This window comes from Cheilinus undulatus, linkage group 21 (assembly GCF_018320785.1).
Source record: "Cheilinus undulatus linkage group 21, ASM1832078v1, whole genome shotgun sequence".
Classification (NCBI taxonomy): Eukaryota; Metazoa; Chordata; class Actinopteri; order Labriformes; family Labridae; genus Cheilinus; species Cheilinus undulatus.
In genome coordinates, this window is record NC_054885.1 from 25,822,018 (window position 1) to 25,841,937 (window position 19,920).

The window sequence follows — 19,920 nt, forward strand, 5'->3', positions numbered from 1 at the left end:
ATTACCTCCTCTGTATGGCTGTAGCCTGGCTTCCATACTGACACTTCTGTCAGTCTTTCCTTAAAGGGATCATGCTATGATTTTTGTGACCAACTTTTTATTCATTTGTAATGAAGGTAACAGGTAAACATCTGCATGTATCAGTAACATGACATGAATCCACACCATTTTTGATTAACAATGAGACATATAAAATCATCACAGACCAGAAACTCCGTATATTTTTAATTCCATAACCCTGACTTTCCCCGTGGACCTTTTCTGTAATGTTTGCTCGCCAAGCACTTTATTAGGTAGTACTTTAGTCTTCAGAACTACCTTAATTCTTCATGGCATAGTTTCAACAAGGTGTTGGAAACATTCCTCTGAGATTTTGGTCCATATAGGCATGATAGCATCACGCTGTTGCTTTAGATTTATCGACTGCACATCCATGATGTCAATCTCCCATTCCAACACATCCCAAAACTGCTCTATTGGACAGAAGCTGGTGACTGTAGAGGCTGTTGGAGTACAGTGAACTCATTGTCATGTTCAAGAAACCAGTTTGAGATGATTTGAGCTTTGTGACATGGTGCATTATGCTGCTGGAAGTAGCCATCAGAAGGTGGGTACACTGTGGTCATAAATTGCAGACATGGTCAGCCACAATACTCAGCTAGGCTGTGGCATTTAAACAGTTGGTACTCAGGGGCCCAAAGTGTGCCAAGAAAATATCCCCCACACCATTACACCATCCCCACCAACCTGAATCATTGATACAAGGCAGGATGGTTCTAGCTATAATAATAATAATAATAACAATAATAATGCATTTTATTCATAGGTGCCTTTCAAAGCACTCAATGTCACCTTACAAGAAAAGGTTAAAACAAGGCAAATGAATAAGTCCACAAAATATACACAAGTAAGTAATCAATACCTTAAAACCATGAGTGAAACAGTGTAGGTCGACTGAAAGAAATCAGTCAGACTGAATATGCCAGATGGGTTTTAAGACGGGATTTGAAAATGGAGAGAGAGTTAATATTATGGATGTCTGGTGGGAGGGAGTTCTAAAGTTGGGAAGCAGAGCAACTAAAGGCTTTGGAGCTTGACTTGTGGACCAGTGAGACAGTGAGGTGGAGAGAGGAAGAAGACCTGAGAGTGCGAGAGGGGGTGCTGATGTGAAGGAGGTCAGAAAGGTACAGAGGGGCGAGGTTATGGATGACTTTGAACAAGCAGAATCTTAAAATCGATGTGGTGGCTGACTGGGAGCCAGTGTAGCTGCTGAAGAATTAGAGTGATGTGATTGCTGGATGGGGTTCTGGAAATGATGCGGATGGCAGGATTGTGGACTAACTGAAGTTTGTGGAGGGATTTCTGGGGGAGACCAAAGAAGAGGGATTTGCAACAGTCAATCAGGGAAGTGACCAGTGAGTGAACTAAAATAGCAGCAGATTAATATAACGATTTATACCAAATTCCAACCCAACATCTGAATGTCGCAGATGAAATCAAGACTCATGCTCTGCTGTTGCAGCCCATCTGCTGCAAGATTCCATGTGTTGTGCGTTCAGAGATGCTGTATACCTTGGTTGCAACAAATGGTTATTTGAATTACTGTTGCCTTTTGAACCAGTCTACTCACACTCCTCTGACCTCTGACATCAACAAGGCATTTTCATCCACATAACTGCCACTTACTGGGCCTTTTCCCTTTTTCAGACCATTCTCTGTAAACCCTGGAGTTGGTTGTGGGTGAAATTCCCAGTAGATCTGCAGTTTGAGAAAAACTCAGACAGCCCATCTGGGGCCAACAACCATAGCACCTTCAAAGTCACTTAAATCCTCTTTCTTCCCCATTCTGATGCTCGGTTTCAACTTCAGCAAGTTGTCTTGACCACGTCTACATGATTAAATGCACTGAGTTGTTGCCATGTGATTGGCTGATGAGCTATTTGTGTTAACAAGCAATTGAACAGGTGTACCTAATAAAGTGGCAGGTAAGTGTTTGTCTCTGTAGTACTAAAAAAGGGACTTTGACAGATTGAAATCTGTTGGCTCAACAGATACCTGTAGAGTTTTTTTTCCTGCTGTTTCCAGTATCTTGCCTGTGACCCTGCCACATATTGGGACTCAGGGGGCCCAAGGGCCCACACCTTACAGCAAATCCACAGTCAAGAGTCTGTCTGGGGAGGATAAACATACCTGTCTCATATCCTTAGGTATACTTTCATGGTGCCTCTTACATGTCTAGACTTTGCTCCTAAGGCTAACCAAACTGCAGAATGTGTGGGTGGTTACTTTGGGCTGTGAAGTGTGTGTAACACGAGTGATTTAGTAATGTTGTCATCACTTTGTCTTTTTGGACATGAAACATTTAAGGAGGGAAGAAATTCAAGAGTGGATACCAGGATGGATACCAGGAAGAGTTGATATGAGGAAGAGAAGTTACCAGAGAAAATACAAGGATGAGTAGATACCAAGAAGAGTAGATTCCACAGCAGATACCAGGAAGTAGATAGTAGATAAAAGCCAACAAGAGTAGATATCAAGAAAAATAGATACCAGGGTGTATACCAGGGTAGATGCCAGGATAGATAACAGGGTAGATACTAGGAGGAGTAGATACCAGGGTAGATACCAGGAACAGTAGATACCAGGGTAGGTACCAAGAAAGGTAGATACCAGGGTATAGACCAGGAAGAGTTAATACCAGGAAGAGTAGATAACAGGTTAGATATCCGGGAAAGTAGATACCAGGATAGACACCAAGGTAGAATACCAGGAAGAGTAGATACCAGGGTAGATACCAGGAAGATCAGATACCCTGGTAGATAACAGGAACAGTTAATACCAGGAAGAGTAGATAACAGGTTAGATACCCGGGAAAGTAGATACCAGGATAGACACCAGGGTAGAATACCAGGAAGATCAGATACCCTGGTAGATAACAGGAAGAGTTAATACCAGGGTAGATGTCAGGGTCGATACCAGGAAGAGATAACAGGGTAGGTACCAGGAAGAATGGATATCAGGGTAGATAACAGGAAGAGTAAATATCAGGGTAGATGCCAGGGTCGATACCATGAAGATATTACAGGGTAAATACTAGGAAGACTGGATACCAGGGAAGATACCAGAAAGAGTGGATAAGAGGGTCGATACCAGGAAGACTAGATACCAGGGAGACTAGCTACCCAGGAGAGCAGATATCAGGGTCAATACCGGGAAGGGTAGATACCAGGAAGATCAGATACCAGGAAGATCAGATACCAGGGTATATGCCAGGGTCCATACCAGGAAGAGTAAATAACAGGGTAGATTCCAGGAGAAGTACATACCAGGGTAGATACCATGGTAGATACCAGGAAGAATAGATACCAGGGTAGATACCAGGGAGTTTAGACAGCAGGATAGATACCAGGGTAGATACCAGGGAGTTTAGACAGCAGGATAGATACCAGGGTAGATATGTGGAAGAGTAGATCCCAGGAGGATCAGATACCAGGAAGAATAAATACCAGGGTAGATGCCAGGAAGAGAAAATACCAGAAAGAGTAAATTACAGGGTAGATACCAGGTGGAATGGATACCAGGCAGAGTAGATACCAGGAAGAGTGGATACCAGGGTAGATACCAGGAAAAGTAAGTGCCAGGGTAGATGCCAGGAAGAGTAAATACCAGAAAGAGTAAATAACAGGGTAGATACCAGGAGGAATGGATACCAGGCAGAGTAAATACCAGGAACAGTTGAACTAGGATAGATACAAGGAAGTGTAGATACCAGGAAGAGTGGAGACCAGGGTAGATTCCAGGAGGAGTAGATGTAAAAGGGTCAAAATACACCTCCAGTTACATAGATACCAGCGCAAAGTAGCAGGACTTCATAAGCAGGCACTCAAAGTTAAAAGACTTTTAAGCCAACACTTCTGGCAGTATGCAGAGCTGAAAATCCCGCTGAACAAAAGGCAATTTCTTCTATAGAAACCAAGTTTGTGATCCTTGTGATGGAGCAGCTACAAGCACTACAGGTTGACAGTGTCTGAATAATGCAATCAAGGAGGTGAAAACAAGTGCCACCCAAAACGCCAAATAAAGCTGAATTAAGGGTTAGTAGGTCTTAAGTCACAAGAGTGACTGGAGTCCTGTATGAGTTCAGATGGAGAAGAGATTTTTAAGAGCCATGGATTTAATATATCAAAGGGCAATGGCAGTACTGGTCTTAGCTGACAGAAGTGGACAGAATACTGTCCTTAATGTGAGTAGTAGAAATCAGAACCTTTCATTCAGTCTCTTCATCCAGTTAAGTAGTTTGACCTCGGCCAGCTCCAGATGTTGGGAGATCTTTAAAGAAACTGTTCTTCACAATTGTTATTTTTTTAGGTTGTTACTGGTAACTGATTCAGAAAAGTCAATCTTTATACCCCTTATTCATAAATATGTTGGCTGTGTTAATGGACATGAATGGATGAATGATGGCTTTAGTACTGAAAATCACCAAACCTCTGTAGTTAAGCAGCTGTATCTTACAAAATCAAAGTCATGTTTGACAAAGTAAACTCTGCTAGCATTTAATCAAGAAAACAAGAAAAATTGTGCAAAGGCTTGAACATGAGGAGATTAAGGTTGATGTGAGCATGCTGCTGCACAACATTGAAAATGAAAAGAGCTTCATGTTGGCTTGCTACACACAAAATATTTTTTCTAAAATATCTACAATATTTTTCTCTCTGTTTTGAACTGAGCAGTTTGTGATGTATTAGTGCCAGCATTTGTTCTGATGCCTTTCTTATGCATGAAAAAGTCTTGATAAACCTTGCTGATTCTGCTGTTTCTGAATGGGATCAAATCCCTGCCATCGCATTCAGCAATGTAAACCTGTAGTAGGCTTTCAGCTGGCCAATCGGTCTGTCACTTTGCTTCTCCGTTTGCTTCTTTCAAGCCAAGAATGCAGCAAATTCAACAGAAGCGGAGAGGCAGAGCATCGAAATGACTTTGATTTATTCATCATTAAAAGGCAGTTTTTGACCCTCATTACATCAACTTATCCGATGATGTGAATTCAATAAGTAAGCAAATAAGGCAGTCAGTCTTTCAACGGGAAATCTATTGATTCATAAAATCCGCATCCCACACATTCCCCGCGCTTGAGCGTCACACACACACTTGCAGACATACTCTATCTCCTTCTCTCTCACACATACATACGCAGACTCCTCCTTCCTCTCACCTCCTCCTCCTCCTCAGCATCAGTTGGTCCTGTGCTCCTTGCCGGGACGGTATAACAGTAGCTCTCAGAGTTTGGATCGGCGGTGGATGGGGACGGACAGTAGACGCAGCAGCAGCAGTCGGAGGCACCTTCCGAAGCATGCTCCAACGCAGCCATGACTTGCTCGGCGTCAGATAGCGAGAAGATCGTGATCAACTGCGGTGGGATCCGACACGAGACCTACCGGAGCACCCTGAAGACGCTGCCGGGGACGCGTTTGTCTTGGCTAACCGAGCCCGACGCCTACAGCAACTTTGACTACGACCCCAAGTCCGACGAATTCTTTTTCGACCGCCATCCGGCCACCTTCGCCTTCATCCTCAACTACTACCGCACCGGCAAGCTCCACTGTCCCAATGATGTTTGCGGGCCCCTCTTTGAGGAGGAGCTTGCCTTCTGGGGCATCGATGAAACGGACGTGGAGGCGTGCTGCTGGATGAACTACCGGCAGCACCGCGACGCCGAGGAAGCTCTGGACAGTTTTGAGACGCCCGAGCCGGACGCACCTGAAGATGACCCTGCGCTCACCGGCGGGGCAGACGGAGACCTGAAGCGGCTGTGCATGCAGGAGGATGGCCGCAGGGCGACGTGGTGGGAGGTGTGGCAGCCAAAGATGTGGGCGCTGTTCGAGGACCCCTACTCATCCAAATACGCACGGGTGAGTGAGAAATCGAAAAGTAAAATCCCACACTGGCCCTTCTCTCTTTCTTTCTTTTCTTTCTTTTCTTTCCTTTGTGAAGAGTGCCTTCATACCGCTTTGGCACTATTATGCCAATATACGCATTGCTGTGCGTAAAAGTTATCCGGTCAAGTTCTGCAGTGTTTTAGATGGACCGACAGACAGATAAACATGCTTATAGATGGATAGATTTTATTAATTATTATGTCTTTTGAAGCCTTTCTTCCTTTCACATCCTTCATCTCTATGATTTGCTTCATTTGCTGACAACTTTGCATCCTCATCTCTTCATGCTCTCTCCTCCACTTTACCTTTACTACTTTCTTGGTCCTTCCCTCTCTCGCTTCGAAGTCTAAATTTAAGCACAAATGATGTCTGTAGTTAGACATCACCAACATGATTTAAGGAGAAAAACTTGTCCCATGAATCAGTTTCCTTCTTTTAGTTTATGATTGAAAATCATAGATGAACTGATGGTGACAACCCTTGTGGATAGTCCTGTCTTCCATCTGGTCTCTCTTATCTAACATGATGTTAATCAAAACTACAGTCAAGTAGAAGCCACCATGTGCTTTAGCAGTCACCTTGCTGGATTTTTGCATGTTTTGTCTCTGGACACATGAATGCATTACTGCTTACTCACCACTGTGCCCTTTTATGTGCTAGCAGGTGAGTATGAATGCGTTTGTGTTTGTATTTGGGTGTATGTTTGTTTGCTTCAGAACTGGTTGATATTAATATGTTATTTTTTGTTTGACTCTGCTGTTCAACTCACATCCAATTAGTTTGGACTTTAGCATAACAATCAAGTATCAAATGTCATTCTATGCCTGTGCTTATTAAATATCACAGCTGGTTTGATTTGACTAATAAACTCTGTACTGTTCAATACTACTAGGGTGAGTTCTTTACAGCTTAAAAAAAGAAGGATAAGAGAAAACAGGACAGCAAGAAAACCTTGGTGCAGTATCCTGAAGGCAACATGGGGAAAGCTTTTTAGAGGAGGGAACAATAAAGCAACAATCTTAAGAGTAGACGTTGCCTTTGCACAGCACTATAAGAAATGACTCTTATATTTGACTCTATTTTGCAAACATGGTTTGCCCTTGATATGGGGTGAAGAAAAGGCTGATGCAAGGCAGGGCAGCAGTGTGCCATATTTAAATAAATAAAAAGAATAGATAAAAAATAATACCCAAATAATAAAGAACATTTGCTTGGTTTCTTTATTTCATATTTAAAAAGCTTATTTTGAATGTCTCCCCATGTCTGTGATCATGTTTGTAATATGTAATACGTAAGAGAGTGAATTTGTTCATGTCTTTATTTCCATATTGGAAACATGTGAAGAAGCTGTTTTAGACAAATGGAGGTTGAAATTTGTGGTTTACTACAAATCAGCATGCAATTTATCGCATTCATCATTTACAGATGCATTTAAGAAAACAACTAATAATGACTGGACCTTCTGTCTCTGTCCATGGTGCTGAAACAGGTAACAGGTGTAGATAATAGTGCCTGAGACTAATGGAGAGCTACATGGTTAGTGACCGCATCATATTCAGCCCATGACCTAATATCACACTGATCCAAGACTACACCTGTCTGTCAGTCCATGAAGGTCCAAAGGAGGATGAGAGATGTCAGGGAGATTAAAAGCTATTGCTAGTAGTGGTGGAGCCTTCTAGCTTTGCTGAATATATAAGTTGTAATATATACTTTTCAGAACCAGATTTTGGTTCAAATACAAATAAAAGTTGCAAAAGAGGATTTCTACACCTAGTGCACTCAGAAATAATTAACCTTTTTTGACAAGAAATCCAAAATCAGGAAATGGAAATTTCCTTGTTCCTAGTTATTCTTCTGCGTGGTGTGGTTACATGTTGGATAAATTTATCCTTAGAGAATTAACCCAGAACATTTAGAATAAATTAAATTATCAAGTTCCACACTGGTGGCATTGAGAACAATCAACTATTCACAGCAAAAAGTTTTTTAAATGATATATTTTTGGGCTTTTCATGTCTTTATTTAGAGAGGAGGACAGTGGATAGAGTCAGAATTGGGAATGAGAGAGTGGAGGAGAGACATGTTGGAAAGAAGCAGTAGGCAGGACTTGAACCCATGCAGATGGTACTTGGGTGCAACACCGCTTGGCCATCTGCACCATAAATATAACATTTTTTGTAATGCATTAGCATTTACACATGACTTCCATTCTCCATTATTTTAAAATAAAAAATACTAGAAGTACTGAAACTACATATCTTCTGTTGTACATTCAGCTCAAAGCTGAATCAATAGTACTATTGATGTCCCCATCTGGTGATTCACATTACAGCACTACAGAAATTAGTGAGAGCAAATCACAGCTGTTTTTTTTCCTTTTTACCTGAATGGGTCTTTACAATATAAACTTCAGTATGTTTTACTGTAGAGAAAATAGTGTTGTTACTATACCTACATTTAAACTTTGATACAAATACCAAGTGTAGTATCACACTTAACATTAAAGTGATACTTGAAACTTGAAACAATAGTTAAATATCCGATACAGAAGCAGAACCAGGATGTTTACAAAGGATGGTCACATTCGGGAATTAAGTTTATTAAAAACCGATAAATTAAGATTTAGTTATCTAATAGTCACTCTTTCTTTTTATGATCAATTATTTGTTTTTTTTTCATTCACATCAGGCTTATGCAAAACTATAGGACTCACTGATTTTATCAAGTACATTTTATAGATAATCTTAAAGCCTAATGTCATGTACATCAAGACTAGAAGCTACTCTGTAGTGAGATTTATTTAGATAAACTGTAATTCTTTATAAACTTATGATTTGATAACATTTAATACATAAAATATTGTATATTGTAAGCCTTTTTTTAACTGATTGTTCAATCTTACATTATAGAGCCACTATTGAAATGTAACATAATTCAGTAGCCCATTACAGGATATTTTAGATATCTAGTCATTTTAAAGGCACAAACGAGACACCAAATAACTTTAGCATCATACATTTGTTGTTTTTGAACTTACATTTTCATGTATGCCTGTCATGCTATTCAGCTAGCTTCTATACTAACCTGTTGTGTTTTAAACTCCTCAGACAGGTCTGTGTGTTTGTCACTGAGGAGCTTGGTGACCTTTTAAGTTTGTGCTGTTCTGGCTGTTTCTTAGCACCTTTAGCACGCAGGTTCAATAAGTCCACTGGTTTAGCATCTGCTCTGTGGGCAGCTCCATTGGAGACGCTGGTAGTCTGTTCTGTTCACCCAGTCTGGGAGGTGTTATCATGGGTAACTCACTATTCTAGCATTGTAGCATAGCATCAGACATGGTTCCCTCCTTGCTGAGGCTAGTGCTGTATTAAGCATCTACCTTATTCTTGACTGTGCAGACCTACTTTGCTCACACTGCCATCTTGTGGAGATCAATATAAAGCTTTTTAATTCTCCCGGCCTGCATAACAACCCACTGGTCACCTACATCAGAGCTATTTTTGACCAGCGAGAGGTACTGAAGCCCAGGAAATCCGTTTTGAATAAAAAGTACTGAAAAAAACTGAACATTTCAATATACTATGCAACACTAAGAATAATAACAAAAACAAAGTCAATTCTTAGATCCACATTTAACATATATTTTTTTTTTATTAACAGCCAGCAGCACAATGATAGGATGTATATCAAAAATGAATTCATAATGTTCTGTTTGTGACGAAAAACAAAACTAAATTGAAATGCTGGTTCAATTGAATAAGATCAATGAAATGAAAATTTTACATTTAGCTTACACATCTCTGCTTTGTTATCTCCAGAATATTATGGCTATTTGAGGAGCCAATGCTGACCTGGATTACTAGGAATCAGGTGTGTTTTTTGTGGATTCTGCAGTCTAGACAGAGACAGCATATTGAATATTGAATCTGGAAGACAAAGTTGACTGTTCTTACACTTTTTGTTGGTGCCCTATCAAATGACAAGATTTTTATGTATCTGTATCCTGAAGGTAAACTGGCCTCATCTGTTTGGTTCAGGCATGCTAATTTTAGTCAACCATTGAGGTGTAGGTTAAATGAATAACAGTTTGTACTGTTGCGTTTTCTCACCCCTCCTTTGCCCTGACCAACACCTAAAGCAGACTCTATTTGTCTGTTGTCACTTGACTTCTATCATGCTGGAAAGCTTGAGTAGTCACTCTCAGGTTCTAATAACCAATGATGTGTTAACAGTAAGCTTAAAATTTGTGCTTTCCATGCAAATACTTAAAAGTTGTGAAGACCTTAAAAAAATTAATGGGAACATTCCATCACTTTCAGATCTCATACGTGTTTTTCAAACAAGAACTGTTAAAAAGTTGGGATGCAGAACAAGTTTTTTTTTTTTCCAGAATTGCCAACATCAGTCATTCATTCATCATTCACTGATGTCTGAAAAATGCAGCAAACGCAGCTGAATGCGCTCTGCTCAGTGCAGCTTCATTGTAGCTCCAAGGTGAACTCAGAGTGTTTTTAGAGTTGTGCACAGTCAAGCAGCCTTTACCTTAAGTATTTAATTAATTTTGCATAAGCTACGCAAAAAATATCTGTTACTCTAAAAGTGAGTAGTCATTATACTTTTTCCCTTTTTTTGGTAAAATTTGATATAATTTCAATGTCAGAGCTGAAAAGGGACAGGTGAAGCAGTGCAGGAAGAGAAGTGGGGATATGCAGCAAAAGACCTGAGAATCAGCTGCCTGCTTACCACCAGATGTTGTTAGCAATAGTGCAAGATAAACGGAATGCCTACTATTAGGTATGAATGGAGGATATCTGATTTTGATGAATTACATTTTTATAGTGTATTTCAGTGTGATGAATCTTAGAAGTTAGACAATTATTGGCAGCCCAACAAGTGTTTGAAGAACTGTTGGGTGGTGACAGAATAGAGGCCATATTTAATACCAGGGTTATGTTTAAGGTGGGGGATGGGTAGAATCAGTGTGACAGCTGAGGTGACTTTGAAAGTGTTGCAGTCAATAGTTTTGGTGCCAGCACGTTGACATAAAGATAGGTTGGAAAGTATGGAGGGGGCAGCCAGCGCAGCAGCGACTCTCAGGTTGGCTGGGGTCATGCGGCCGGCTCAGTTTTTAGCTGATTAGCTTGCAGGAGAACAATGAGGGCGAAGCGGATTTTCCCTGCCAGTGTCTTGGTTGAAGAAGAAAAGGCAGATGTTTGAAAAAATGGAAAAGGAAATGGAAAATGAATGACAGGAACATTTGGTTAATTTCTTTGACTTTCCATTAAGTGTATAAAACATCCTTGCAGTGACTGCAAGATTTTCAACTTCTTCTCTCTTTCTTTTCCTCCCAGTCTTCCTCACATCTACTCCACATCCTCCACTCTTTCGCTTTCTCCTCGTCATCACCACTGACAGCTTATACTGCTTTATTACCACGGTTCTAGAGCTGACTGCTGGATTGCTTATTATCGCTATTAACTCCCCCCCCCAACCCCCTCAGTGTCCTCTCCCTCCCCCCTCCTTTACTTCACCCCCTCCTCTAGTTCTCTACAGCTCTCTGCTTGTGCTATAGCGTAACACTGCAGTCCCCGTAGTAGCTGACTGCGCTCTAGTCTGCTGCAGAGAAGGAGGGAGGGAGACACCAAGGGAGAGGAGGGGGATGGCAGGAGAGATGTTTTTGGTGAGGGGGTGGTGAATGAAATCAGACTATGAAGCAAGAGAGGAATGGGAAGAATAGTGTGTGTCTGGGTGGGTGTGTGTGTGTGTGGGTGTGTGTGCGTGTGTGTTGGGGGGGGGTGGTACTTTCTGCACCCCCCCCAACACCTGATTGTTTTTTTACCATTACTGCCCCTCTTTTTCCTTTTTGCTGTTTTGCTGAGCTCGACATGCTGGGATGCTCGTATCCGTTTATTGATCCAGCAGTGCGTCTGAGCTCGCCTCATTCAGGTGGATGTCTCAGCTGAATGGTGCTCCTTTGTAAGCAAAACCTTCCTACACATGCATTCCACCTTCCTCTCTCTCACTCTCTCTCTCCCTCTCTCCCTCTCTCTCTCTCTCTCTCCCTCACACACACACACACACACACACACATACTTACACACAACCACACAAAAGGGGTGTGATGACATTTCCTAGTCCCTCAAGGAAAGAAATAAATACCAATACAGTGGCAAATACACACACCTACACTCACTCTTACTGTACCACCTCACAGTAACTGCAGCACTGAAAATGTCATTTTGACCTCATTTTGAGGGGCTTAGTTATTATTGGGAGTTAGCGCTGCTCATGATTTTTATCCTCCGATGCCTTTTGGACATGTAGCTTTTAGCTACATCAGTTCTGTTTGCTAATGTGCCTTTTTCTTGTAAAATATGTCAGTCAATAAAAATTCTAATGAGCTACATGTGCACTGCAGAGGCTCGGGGTCGTTAATGAGGACAGCATCAGCTATCATACTTCACCCAAGTCCACTATGTTTCTTTCTGCTGGTTCCAGCTGGGGGCCTCTACATTTTTGATCTTTTTTTCCACAAATCTACATTGGGTTAAAGAAAACCTCAAAATTAATGCACTGCGGGTGAAGCCCCAATCACTGCAAGTACACGCACTATGTCGTTTGTGTAATGTAGCTAAACAAAGCTAGCGTTGGAAAATTTGCACTCCCGGTCTGATGGGATGCAGTGCAGAAGTTCTTGAATAATAATTTACATTTCTTCTTTTTAAAAGCATGGTGGCCTCATTAACAGTCAGAATTTGCATAAAATTGACAGAATGTCTTTTTATTTGATAGATAAAAGTTCATTTTAAACAGCTGTAACTAAGAGTAGCTGTGAAAACCTTAGCTAAAAATGAACCATTTGTCTCTGTGAAATGTGCAAAAAACCCAAAAAACAAAGGTGAACTTGGAATTCCTCTTTGTAAACTGTATCTTTGAAAAAATAAAAATAAAAAAAGGCAAAGAAAAGCATATTTCCAAAGTTGTTACACTATTCCTTTAAGAGCTTAGGTGAGACAGCTGGTCAGTGGGTGGAAACTGTTCCTTTTTGCTAACCGATTCACCCAAAAACACTGACTTAGCCAAGTTATTTATGGAAGAGGTACATTGTTTCTGACCTTCGGTATACAATGTGCTGCAAGATGGTAACGTCACTGCCTGCATGACCTCGCTGGCAAAAAGACAACCAGATCATGGTTTTCAATCACACATGCTCTAGCTGTTTCCAAAATCCTTCTGTTTTTTGAATTTCTCTTGACATTACTTGACATCTTTCCTCCTTTCTAAAAAAAAAAAAACCTTTAGCACTGCTCTGTCTCTTCCCCTCCCACTCTAGTGGTTTTGTTGCGCTATAGGCAATATATCCACAAGGGTCCCCCTTCCCCCTCTGTGCTTTTCAGGATAATGCTGCGACAGAGCTTTCTTCTCTATTTGGCACCCGTTGCAGGAGAGAGAGACAGGGAGGGAGGGAAGGAAGGAGAGGTGTGAATGTAAGAGGGGAGGGAGGACAGAAAAAGAGGGACACCGTACTTTATTTGATGACATGTCAAGAAATAAAGCATTTAACCTCTGAGTGATCTCTACTGTCCTCTCTGCTCGCAGGGGTCAACAAACACGTACATACACACACATAAGCGCACAGACCCACACAAGCTTAATGCAGAGGTACACACTTGTGCAAAAGAAGCTAATTGAGCATAGAAAACAGAATGTGCAGTAAGCCCCTTGCCTTGCACAGCCAAATACACTCACACATGCAGCAGATTACTGCAGAATGATCTGCTGTGACGTGTGTGTGGAAGTGCAGCTGATCTCCCTCCACCTCTCTGGCTGGTTTGAGCACCCTTACCTCTTCAGTGGCGTGTTAACACTTTACAGAGTAGACAGGGTTTAAAGAAACCACATGTGGCTTCTAAGACTGCAACAAATCAGTTAAAAAAAACATTTCACACAACTGCTCACAGTATTAGTAACTTTAAACATGTACATTTATGTTCTATTTAAAGAGGTATTCCTTAAAAAAAAAAAAAAAAAAAATCAAACCCAGTAAAGGTAAAAGATCACAACTCAACATCAACTGGTATTTCTAGAATCTCATCCCTGAGCCTGTTGGTTGCCAATTTAGACTGTTTTCAAAAATCTGTGCCATTATAAAGTTAGGTTTAAAAGAAAAGCAGGGAAAATGCATGCAGTGGCTGTTGATTTTAATATAATATGCTCAAACTATGAAGAAGCAGAGTCAAAAAGTATATCTCTTTTTGACTCTGCTCACAATGATATATATGTTTAATGGTTTTAAAATGGAGCTTTGGCACAGAAGTATCAGGCTAGGGATACTTAGAACAAACTTGATCTTCCTATGAGATTTTAAATCTAAGACATAGAGCCTGTTTTATCCTACATGTCTCAGAGGAACCTTGAATACTCTTCAAAGTATTCAGATCCTCTTAACACTCCACTGAAATCATCTCCATGCCTGTGTCATTGTGATTTATGTTGCAGTCATATCCCTTTAATCAGACTAGATTTTTTTACCTTCAGTAAGTGATCCACTTTGACCACAGTGCCAGTTACACACAGATTATCTATGTTGACTTGAAATATAACATAGCCATGCTTCCATAGAAAAAATGTTTTCAGAGTTCATAACTGTTTCTAAATGCAGATTAGTAAAGATTTGTAGTTATGCTGATATATCTGCAAGATTGTATCAGCCAACAACTATCAAAGTGCTGTTTTTAAAATCATGTTTGGACTGATGTTTTCGGGTTAAACCTCAGAATGTATAGCTAACAGATTCACAATGTGTGTATTATTTATAGTCTATAGAAAAATGCCCTTACTTGGACAAAACATGAAGAAACAAAGGTTAACAAATCACTTCAAAGTTGGATAAATCAGTGGTGGAGGTTCTGTAGTCTGATTTCAGCAACCTTATCAATAGGACACAGCTAACACTTTAGTAGTTCCTCTATAACCAATTCTTGAGGTTCCTGTTTAACAACTTCCAGCAATATATCATTCACACACTCTTTCATGGATCCACACACTCCTTTGCATGCTGTAATTTGCCAGGGCTGCAGGTGCTCAATGCAATTCAGCTGAATAGACCTGCAACCTACAATAGTAGACCCTAACATTAGCTCTGTTATCTGCTGCCCTGAGGTGCCATATTAAACCTATTCAAACTCACTTTCTGTAAACCTGTTAGACTGCAGGTGAGGCATTTCCTTATTCATTAACACAAATGTATCAGTTGGTACCTTCCAGTTATAAAGAGTCAACCATAATGTTCTCTTAGAGTGGCTTTAAAGAAGAAATACATTTTAATGAGAGCAGCAAACAGAGGGGAAAGTGAAAATTAGGTCTTGTTTTGTATGGTAATGCAGGATAACAAAGGTTCAGGGGCTTTGTTAAAAGAAAAATGGCTTTAGATTTGGGTCTGATAAGGAAGGACATTGCTAGGCTAAGCTCTCCTGCCTGTGAAGCAGGAGAGAAAGTATGCTCATATTTTGTTTAAAAACCAACAAGTACTCGGGTGCCGCGTTGGCTCAGTGGGTAGGGCGTGCGCCCATATGTAGAGGCTTAAGTCCTCAACTCACTGGTTGTGGGCCGCACTGTTCGGTGCATGTCTTTCTCCATGTTTCCTGTGTCTCTTCAGCTATCCTGTCTGAATGAAGGTGTAAAAGCCCCAAAATAATCTTAAAAAAACACAACAGTACCCTTTTCAGAGTGTGACTCTAAAACAGCACTGTTACAAGTTCCCCTGATGTCACACCTTCGCATGTTTATAATAATTCTGTCTCAGTTACCTTGTAGTGTGGTGTAAGCATGAGAGAGCATGATGTGTAAATGCACAACAAGGACTCCACGGGCTCAGACACACACATTCAGAGTACTGCTCTCCTCAGCTGGTCCCATCTGGCTCTGAAATGGGTAAGCCACTGTCTTTGGTCCCAACACAGAGGTGGGATCACACTGTCCCCCCATAACACCTTTGTGACATTCATATTTAAGGTGAAATGTCACGTGCCATAAGTACCTTACTTTAAACTGGCTGTTTGACAAGGGCTGTTAATAATACCTGAGACAGAGATCAAGTGCTAAGATGATTTAAGTCTGTGGGTCAGAACATTTAACTGAAAGGTCATTTAGACATCTAAGAGCTACAGCTTGAGTTAAAGTACTTTCAATGGTTGTGAGATTTTGTTTATCAAAGACAAACAACAAGAAGCCAATAAAGGTTTATAGTGGTGGACAAATTCGATAATGTAACATTTTAAAATGTTTCAAAATCCCCTCTCTCAGTTGTGGTTCATTGTGGGAGGTGAAGTTTAATAGGTGCCATAGGATCCTGGATGGATGCCTGATAACTAGAGTGCCCACAGTGCATGAATCCTGTCGATGTGCTGAGCTACGGAGCTGTCCACTGCTGAGAGTGCTGAAACAGGGTGTACATTTCAGCTAACAGAGCTGTCCTATGAAAAACGCTTTACATGTGCTTGTTTGTTTCCCTGTGGTGCTATCCAGCACTGAAGTGGCTAATGTGGGTCGGCGGCACAAAGTAGTGACACAAAAATAGAAACATTGCTGAATCAACGTCACAACACAATTGTATTCTGGGAGTGCTTCTATTGCTGGCAATTATTTGTTGGCACTTTGAGACACTGATGCAGCTGTTGAAACAGATGTGGTCCAGTGCTGAAGTGCTGAAACAGTGTTCAGGAGGCACTTTCACTTTGAGGTTTGCAGATCCTCTTAGAAATTAAATGCAGCTTGCTGAATGTAGCAGGACTGACGGTTTCAGCACTGTCATCATCCTTCCTAACTAACTCAAGTCACATTCTCGTGATGAAGTAGAGCTTTCTTTGCCCCAGGCTGATTTAACTGTGGGGCAATTAGTTTGACATAATGTAATTTATTGGATGCCCCCCTTTTGGCCATTTGTTAAGAAAAGCAGGGTTTAGGAAAGGTAGTGTTGACTCCTCTTTGCAGCCCCAGAGGCAAATTTCACTCATTGTTTATAGTTTATATTCACAACCTTTGATTAGCAGTAAGAAGAAGAAGCATAAAGGTCACTGATTAAATGTCAGTGGTTCAATGGAACTATATAAAAAACATGAACATAGGAACCATGAAGTGTCGAATTACTGGACCTTTTTTGATAATTCATATTTCAGGGTTCATGCATTCACACACAGAAATCTTAGAATTCTGGTGACTTAAGATTTTCAGTGAATGTAACACTGATTATCTAATACTGCAACATCTTGATTTTCACTATTAAAGCCATGATTTAGTTACATTACTGTTATTTTAATCCCATATGAGCCTGTGACCCTCCATTGGGGCCCTTTGATAGATGCCATTTAGGGGCATTTTGCTCTGCAATGACATGCTTTAGGGCATCAGCCAATCTTATTTTTTCCTACTTTAAGTGTTTTATGAAAGCTCAGTTTCAAAATTTGCTTTACATTTTCACTTTGTGCTTTGCTTTTGTCTGTGCTGCTTTTTATTTTGTTGTGTTTAATAATATTATAATATTAATATTTTTAAGAGGTGCAAACATAATGTACTCTAAGGTAACTGATAAATTTGGATGTTCTTAGATACTGATATGATTCCTTATTATTGATACCAGCGTTTGAGACCTAGTGGGAAACCATCAGGACTCTTTATATCTTAAAAGAAATCTTTTCAGCTGCAAAAACTTTAATGTTGACCCTTCTATTAAACATGATTAGAACTGCAAATTCTTCACATATTGTTACCTTTATTTCTGACATTAAAGCCATATCCAAGGAAAAAAAAGATGGATTTTTGGCTAGAAATGCCATTCATTTATCTTAATCATTGCTGTTGCTTTGGTTGTTTTCTCATTTGCATGCATGCATTTGTTTGTTTTGTTTTTTTTTAACAAAATGTCAAGATAATATGGGTTATGAATTGGTGCTACACAAAGATTGATTTATTGATTGATTGATTGCTAAGAGAGCACCTATTTATGTTAGAAAATAACATTTTGAAAAGTCATCTGTTCACATTTATTTTATTATTTCATAATTAATTAGATACATATATTTTCTGAGAAAAATAAATCCATTACAACACTACATTTCAGTTGTAGTGTTTATGTAAGAGGATTGAATGAAAGAGCAGTGTTTGTCATCAAATCAGAATTTTCTGTCTCATCTATTGCTAGGCGGAAAATACTTTACTTCCAGATCGGTGATTGGTGGAGCCTCTATGAAGTTACAGAATCCAACTGGAAATTCAATGAAGGTTATATTAAAATAAATAAAATTAACCAGTCACATCTCCCCTCTCAGCGGGTGGGCTTTGTTATCATCAACTCTGTGATAAGTTCAGCCCACTGCAGGGGGCACAATTCACAAGCTTCTTCAAAGTTAACCAAATTAGCAAACTAGGTAGGATTAATTAATAGTCATGAATTAATAATATTAATAATTAATTTTTACATTAATTAACATTCATTTATGAAGCAGAACATAACAGAGAATTCATATCATTGACAAGTTTGGATTATGTGTTTCTAAAAAGTTAGAATTATTCTTCAAATGAAGACTAACATGTGGTCTTAAATTGATGCAGAAAAATCATTTTAACTCCGACAATTACAATTAGTACCTGTGATGGATGCTTTTTTTTTTTTTTTTCCAATTAATGAAAAGGCCCAAAGTATGTTTTTTAAAATCTGCCAATTAATGATATTCGGTCTGCTGCTGCCACTATTTTACAAAGGTGTATTTGGGAAAATGATTGAGGGCGAAGGTGTAAGAGCCACTGTGTGCTACTAAGATCAATGGCCAGATTTACTGTACTAGGTGTTTTTCAGTCTCTCTGACTTTAACCATTTACCTTACTGTGCACTGTTTGCTTGGGTAACACCAGTAGGCTTTGGTTGGCCTTCAAGATAAAATCTAACAATGTAGCTGAAGCAATATACAGTTCTTCACCTCAAAAACCATTTGAAGCTTTTACAACGTGAGGAAAACCTTCAAAACCACTCAATATTTGATTAATCATGCCTTTTTAATTCATTGGTAGATTTAATGAACAAAACGTGATCCAGAAGTGACAAAATGACAGAGACAGGACAACAAAACGATCAAGAGTACATGTTTTGATTAAAGACTAGCTCATATGAGAGGTATATACTGTGTATATATATTTATATAGGTATATACTATAGAAGGGAAAATGAAATGAAAGTTGAATCAAACAAAAAAATGGATAAAGAAAAAATTAACAGAGAAGACAGATCTAGTGAGAAAAGAATATAAGATACATAAATGAAATAAATATATAATATGTATTGTGATGATAATTATGTAAGAAAATAATAGCTGTCTGCAATTTTCAAATCCAGTCATACATTAACACAAAGAGACACATGCACAAACTCAGACACTATAAACAATCTTTTTGTAAAATACTTCAAATACATTCAAGTATTATTATTTTTTAATATCCATATACTATGATATATATTAAGGTAACAGAGAGTAATTCCAGTGAAGAAAGTCATAGTCATTAACTTTTTTTAACAACAAAATACAATAGTGCTTCAATATTACTCTATAAGAAGGATGTGCAGCAATTGATATTTAATGGCGTAATGGTGATTATCCATATTTAGTTTACATATGATAATCACTGTAAGGCTTTAACAGCAATAAGAGATGGAACTGGACCAGTCTGCTGGAAATATGGGGCGACAGGCATCCCCACTGCACTGTCCCAGCAGCATAGTCAGCACCACTAGGTGGTGGATTTGGACATTTAATAGATAAGGTCTGAATAGGATTGTAGCTCTATTGGAATCTGTAAGTGAGTTATTCTTTTATTAAAGCTTAACCTGACCTCAGTTGTGGCTTACAACAGCAAAAAGGTGTGAGCAGAAGTTTCATATAAATCCCAGGGTAAACTCTGCTCGTCTTTCAACTCTTTAACTCAAACACAC

General features: G+C 39.6%; 1 protein-coding gene across 1 annotated transcript in view; it reads left to right on the forward strand.

Moving 5' to 3' along the window:
• Positions 1 to 2,325: 2,325 nt before the first annotated feature.
• The window catches only part of LOC121503622 (potassium voltage-gated channel subfamily C member 1-like), a 73,807-nt gene continuing 56,212 nt past the window's right edge, over positions 2,326 to 19,920 (forward strand). The window contains exons 1-2 of the mRNA XM_041778113.1: positions 2,326 to 2,385; positions 5,334 to 5,912. Coding sequence (XP_041634047.1) covers positions 2,326 to 2,385; positions 5,334 to 5,912 — 639 coding nt within the window. The remainder of the gene's footprint in view (positions 2,386 to 5,333; positions 5,913 to 19,920) is intronic.